This window comes from Euprymna scolopes, chromosome 26 (genome assembly GCF_053919585.1).
Source record: "Euprymna scolopes isolate OS-2025 chromosome 26, ASM5391958v1, whole genome shotgun sequence".
Classification (NCBI taxonomy): domain Eukaryota; kingdom Metazoa; phylum Mollusca; class Cephalopoda; order Sepiida; family Sepiolidae; genus Euprymna; species Euprymna scolopes.
Window position 1 is genome coordinate 87,600,077 of NC_136507.1, and position 7,422 is coordinate 87,607,498.

Consider the following 7,422-nt stretch of genomic DNA (forward strand, 5'->3'; position numbering starts at 1 on the left):
TATATATAATAATAATATATATATATATATATATATATATATTTGAACAGTTTACGTTGCTATAAACTGATTATAATTTCGTATATAATACAGTAACGTTAATGTTCTCTATCTAAGAAAAAGAAGCCTCTCGGTGCACAGTGTTCTGATTGATCGTTAAACAGAAATCCTAGGAGGCCACGTGAATTTAGATTAGTATATTCGTCTGTAGGGAAAATGGTGGCTTACCTGTTTAGCGCGAGTGTCGTGTACATTCGCTTAAGGATGAAAAAAAGATAACGTTAAAATGGCCACGTTGCTTTGGGTATTTGACGGTTGCGTGTGAGTAACACAAACTCTGTGGCAATTAGATTATGCAAGCTGCATAAAAGAAGCGGGAAAATGAACGATCGGCGGGTTGAAAGCTATCGTGTTATGCAAAAGGACGTGTGTTATCAGGATTATTGAAGCTCACGTGTAGGCAGGATAGAATACAATTTTACAACTCCACTAAAATTAATTTTCAAAACTAGATCGTCTAAATATTTTTTTAAACAAAGGAATATTATAATGTATGAAGAAAAATAATGTGAATTATAATGTTTATCTGATATCATATTTATTAACGTGTCCGTGTTATTATAATTTTTAACGACAACTTGTGTTGCATCCGCATGAAGAATAATATAACACTATTAAAAGAGACACTTCTGATTTGGACATAAAATGTTCAAAATGCCTGACCCTCGAAGGATTTATCTTTCACTGACCGATCACATTTTTACGCTATTTCACTGTAAATTAAACATAATTTACACCGAGATATTTGTTAACATTACGTTTAAACATCTGTAACTTAATACAGTTTCTGAAGCAAAAAACATTGAGGGAACTTAAACTTCTAGCAGCAGGAGAGAAGAAACTACTAGTATAGCAGACTTTCCGACATCTAGTTTCTCCTGAAAGTATCCTGTATCTCTATAAGGACACCATTCGCCCATGTATGGAGTACTGTTGTCACGTTTGGGCTGGTTTATCTGCTGCTTGTCTCTCACTCCTGATCAGGGCTCAAAAGAAAGTCGTCAACCTGATAGGTCCTGAACTGTCATCTAGACTTCAGCCTTTGTCCAACCGACGAAATGTTGCATCCCTCTGCCTGTTTTACAAGTACTTTAATGGTGAATGCTCTGAAAAACTACAAGCACTTGTACCTCCTCGGCGTGACTACCCCCGAAAACCCGACAAGCAGCTAAGTCCAACTCCTTCACAGTAGAGATATCTAGGTGTAAGAAAGCCTTTTACTCCAATAGTTTCTTCCCCAGAAATGCAAGACTTTGGAACTCCCTTCCGTGATTCTGCTTCCCCAACTGTACTGACATGCAGAAGTTAAGTGTAATGTGAAAAAAAACATCTTGCTACTCATCTCTCTTCATAGTGCCCATGCAACATGTCCCCGATATTAGCCCCCACTTCAGAGTGGCACTGGTCCTGGATAATACCTTAAACTATATCCGAGGGTGAGGCCACCGTTTGCGGGCTTTGGAGAGTGTAAAGCCACCCCTTAGTTGTCATTGCTCCTAGGTCAACTCTAACCCGGAGTGGTAGTACCTGTTAGAGTCCCAACTATTGGTTAAATATAAAGTGACTTTAAAAAATAACAAATATATGCTATTAAAAACGTTTTCTTCAAAATCACTGGATCCGGCATTAAATAACCAGAAAAGTGATGATACGCCGTAAAACAAAAACAACAAACCAAAATGGCACTGTGCCTTCTTTGCGGTGAAAATTGATTAAAATTATTGACTTCAACAATAAAGAGGTGGAACCTGGCTGTTTGTCGGGGCAGTGACGAGTATGAACATTGAGAGGGCGCAGTGGTATGCATTCATTGAGCCACATCCCAGTAAAGTGCATATAAAACAGGTACTTGGAGGCAGCATTGCAGTGATGGGGCAGAGGTTGGTGTGGTTGATGGTGTGGAATCTATTGTATTTGACACTATTTTGTGGACTCTGTCTAAAAGTGAGAGGTAAATGATACATCACCATTCTTTATTTGGAAACATAAATCGTTTGTGACTTCGTGAAGATTAAAAAAAGAAATTCTGATGTGACTACTAAATGTAGCCACCTCCCCATTCTTATTTGTAGAAGCCTTCGCTTATATTCAAGGAATTTCCGCGGTGAACCTCTTTATTGTCTAAATGTTTTGAAATAATCATATTTTGTTTTTTCATGATATATTTATTTGAATTTGGATTATCGGAAATAAGTAAATACTTTTTTAAAAAAGCCATATTTGATTGAAAATAATATGCTATTTTTTTTTATTTCTTGCACGCCGACATTATTTTAAAGAAGAATGAATTTATGAAGAATATTATATCTATTCCTCCCAAAGGACAGCGAAACCATTCGAGTAATCGCCATTTTTCTTCCGTCATGTTTATATCATCTGCCTTGAAAAGTTCCCCATAAATATTTCACCTGTCTATTTTCATCAATTTATTTAACAAGAATGACGGAACGCGTCATCGATTATAGATAGGTTATATGCAGCAATCAATATATGTCATTAGCTTTTTCTACTGTTAAGTGCATATGTGTTGATGTCTGGGTGTGGACAACTTTCATGTTAAATAGTTCCGAATGATGTATCTTGTAATTAATAAATGTAGACAAATGGTGTTTATGCAATCGCCAACAAATTCGACGGAATATACAGGCGTTAACAAATGGACAAAACATATATACATATAGGCATCAATAGTTTGATGGAACTTATCCAAGAGCTTTTCTATCAAATTAACTTACATCGCTTTAACTGGCTGTTTGACTAAAACCCTAATTAGTAGGCAATGACATTTAATTCATGACTGTACTCACACACACACACACACACACACACATATATATATATACATATATATATATATATATATATATATATATATATATATATATACAGGGTGTCCACAAAGTGTGACTACATTATGTAGCCAGACTTTGTGGACACCGTGTAGATTATGTAGCCAGACTTTATGGGCACCCTGTATATATATATATATATATATATATATATATATATATATATATATATATATATATATATATATATATAAAATTATTACTATGATAATTTTTTTAATACCTATGGACATTAATGTTTCATCCTTTCAGGAATCTATCAATGCAGGAAGTTATGATTACAGCTGGTTGGGAGATTCGAACCGGGCCACAAAACCATCTGACTCTATTAGGAAGGAACAAACCACACGGTCAACATGCCCATACAGTATGGCTACATAATCTACATGGTGCCCACAAAGTCTGGCTACATAATGTATCCAGACTTTGTTTGTGGACACCCTGTATATATATATATATATATATATATATATATATGTGTGTGTGTGTGTGTGTGTGTGTGTGTGTGTGTGTGTGTGTGTGGGTGTGTGTGTGTGTGTATACCATATCAGAATAATAAGATAAATCAGATCACATATTAATGAATCCTGTGGCATAAAAGAATGAGAAATAATAAATCTAAAATTATCTATCCCCAAAGGATGTTTACCTGTTACTCTGGATACTAAATCGAACAGAATAAAGATTTACCTTCAATGGGGAATTCTTTAACCAACCTGAGAGCTAATAACATAATCCTATGCTATTCAATGGTTCACTATTCCATGCGGATACGAAAATCGCATATCCTTTGTTTGTTTCATGCATTATTTTTCTTTCTATGTTCCTTAAAAAGGTTTAATACTTGATATATGTTCAATATATATGCTGAATAGCAAACTTATATTAAGCCAGATTTTATATTTTGCAAATAATTATCCTCTGAGAAAATGAGCGTACATCGAAAATCCATGGATTAAGGAAATCACCTTGAATATTGTATTTATGGTTCAAATTTGTTTTGAAAACGTATGTTTTCTGAATGAAATTTAAATATAAAAACTGTAAATGTGTATACATATATATCTATATTTGTGTGTATATATGTGTATATCTATAATATAAAGCTGAATGTATGTGTGTGTGCGTGTGTGTGTCTGGTCACGAATAGGCTCCTATATGGTTGACTATTTTAAAAAACTGATTGCATATAATGAATGAATTATTGAGGATCAGGAATGGGTATACTTGATCTGGCAGAAATGTGGTTCATAAAAATTGTTGGGTCTGCGTTGGAGCCTGGCCACAAAGTATGGAAATAAAAAAATTAATAAAAAACGTTTACAAGGGTTTTTGATATAGATGTACATAATAATACTTTGATAAGTATGTGTCAACTTAAATAGGGATGGTATAATAAAAGTGTGGGGTCTGCGTTTGCGCCTGTACTCCATGAATATATGGCACAAACTTTAACAAGACTTTTCATATCTATTTGCGTAAGTATACTTTGATAATAATGTTTCAGTTTGAAGAAATATGGTATAATAAAATTATTGGGTGTTCGTTCGCGCCTGACCTCCATAGAATGTAAATATGCCACAAAGTTTAACTAGTTTTTTAAAAGGGGTGAGGGTCCACAATAACACCTTACATTTAATCTTAATTCACGTTAGCTTTTATTTATTTTCGTGAGTTGAATAATATTGTGTCGAATAAATTCACCTCATGAATTCACGTTCTTATTAAAGTGAAAGCCAAAACTAAAAGTCGGAACTTTAGACAATTCTCAAGACACATTTTGCATAACTCTGTTTTTTCCTTCTCCACTTGCACGTGGCACTCTTTCGAAAATAGATAAATAGATAAATAATAAAAAATAAGAATGTTACAAAAGAAGGAAAAATCCTGCTCATGTGATTGCTTGTCTTTTAAAAAATATTTACATAACCTTTTTATTTTTATTTATATATCTCTTTAAGCTTTTTTTAACAGTTTACTAGGAGGAATTTAGTTGATTACAACCCTTTCTGCGTGTTATTTACATTACAATAGTAAAACCCTGAATCCGACGGCGCAATGCTACAGTGTTGAATACTGTAAAACTGAAATGAAGTTGCTCTGTGTGTCTTCTTATTCATATTTATATCGATTCTTTGCTTTAAAACACTAAAGTAATTACGTGTTTACTTTTTTAATATCCCATTTTGCTGTTTCGGATTATTTTACTAAAGTAAAGCTTCATTATTTTTCAAAACTGTTTTGTTTCTTTGTTTTCGATATTTCGTCGATATTATTTCGTAAGAATGTTTAGTAGAAAAGCCAACAAACGACTACCCGAAAAAATAAATATACAAGAAATAAATGTTACCATAGTCAATAAAAGTTCAGTTCATGTTTTTTGTTGTTGTTTCGAAAGAGTTTTTAATGCTCTGTACTTGAAATAAATTCAGCGAACCGAAATTAAAACGAAATTTGAGGCGATAACTACTTAAATAAATTTTTATATAAGCTACATATGCCATAATCGAATATTCCTCAAGCACAAAATTACGGAAAACATTAAAATATGTTTATAAATACTCATTACGTTGATGGAACTCTCTTAAATTGTTAACACAGAATGTACCCCTCCTTATAAAAGGAAAAAACAGGGCTCTCCATTTCAAAGTCACTGCCATTTTGATTTATTTTTAAACCGGTTCGTGAATTAATTTTTTTTCACAAACTACTTAAAAATAACAACCAATGAAATTTTCCACCATAAAATTAACTTTTATTGACTATGGTAACATTTATTTCTTGTATATTTATATTATTATATATATAACATTATCTCTTTCTAAGGAAACATCATTGTTTTTGTCACTCTTGGCTACGAATTGAAACAAAGTTGATATAAAAATATATTTTCGCGAAAATTATCCTTATTTTCATCATATTTTGGTAAGGGTGACATTTTTGAATATCAAAAACTGTCTCTTTACAACCCCCTCCTTTTCATAACCTATCATACTTTTATCAATCACAGTCCATTTTCTGCAGGCTATTTTTGAACCCAGTCAACGACGGGTACTTCTGCTAGTATATATATATATATATATATATATATATATATAATGTATGTATATAAATATATATATATATATATTTATATATATATAATTATATATTTATATATATAAATATATATATATACCGGGTTTTGAATAAGTCCTGTTACATTGTAGATTTTCCTATTCAAATTAAGCCTGGTACGTCATTTTGGGTAGAATTAAACAAGTTTGGTTACACAATGATTTATTAGTATACAAGGCATCATATCATTCAATGTGGCCACCTTTGGCGGCAATGACACGTTCCAACCGAGGTCGGAAACTCTTACAGGCCTTCCTGACGTAGTCCTTCTTCATGGACGCCCATGCTCGGTACACAGAGGCTTTCAGCTCATTTGTGTAACTTTGGAGGGTCTTACAGGCCCCTTGCCTCAATATGCGCCCACACACTGAAATCAAGGGGGTTCAAATCTGGCGACTGTGGAGGCCAAAAGTCTTTGGGTCAGAAGCTCATGTTAGTCTCTAACCAGTTCTGCGCAATTTTGGCGGTGTGTGCGGGTGCGCCGTCCTGCTGGAACACGTAATCTGCTTTCTTGGTAATCTTTTTAACTCATGGAAGAACTTTAGTTTACAAAGTGTCTTTGTAAACAGCGGAGGTTAGCCTGTATCCCTGTTAAAACCACACCGGGGGCATCTTCTCCCCATTGGATGCTACGACCCCAAACATCATGACAGATGCTGGATGCTTGATGGTTGACACTCTCTTGTGGTAAGAGACATCATTCCCAAAGCTTACGACCAGGTCGTTCTGCCTGTTGAAGACTGGATCGACAGTGAATGTTTTCTCATCTGAGAAAATGAGGATACGATTCCCGTGGCTCTTTAAGTCATTCAACAGGCGGGTGCTCCTCTCCCGACGTTTATGAATCATTGCAGCACTAAAGAGGGGTTTCTTGGAACGACTTAGACTCTTTCCTTCCATGCTCTTGACCACCCTGGAGACTGTGGATACAGAAATCTTCATCTTTTGTGACAGTCTTGTCATTTTCAGCTCATGATCATTTTCAAAGGTGTTTTTGATGGTTCCACGCCTGATTTGTTGAGGCCTTCTTGATCGAGGTCGATCCTTGAGGATCTCCGAGTTATTCAGACGTTGGGCAACACGATAGACAGTCATTCTACTGACGTTTAGTAGCTTTGCAATGTCAGTTTGTTTGCGACCTATATAAATATATATATATATATATATATAAATATTTATATAAATATATAAATATATATTTATATATATAAATATATATATAAATATATAAATATATATAAATATATATATAAATATATATATATAAATAAATATATATATATATATATAAATATATGTATAAATAAATATATATATAAATAAATATATATATAAATAAATAAATAAATAAATAAATATATATATATATATATATATATATATATATATATATATA

The 7,422-nt window shown here is 33.3% G+C and overlaps 1 protein-coding gene across 1 annotated transcript; it reads right to left on the reverse strand.

Moving 5' to 3' along the window:
- Nucleotides 1-6,617: 6,617 nt before the first annotated feature.
- LOC145247843 (uncharacterized) lies at nucleotides 6,618-7,121 on the reverse strand. Its single transcript, XM_080109467.1, has one exon. The coding sequence runs from the start codon at nucleotides 7,119-7,121 to the stop codon at nucleotides 6,618-6,620; it is 504 nt and encodes a 167-aa protein (XP_079965593.1).
- Nucleotides 7,122-7,422: the final 301 nt, after the last annotated feature.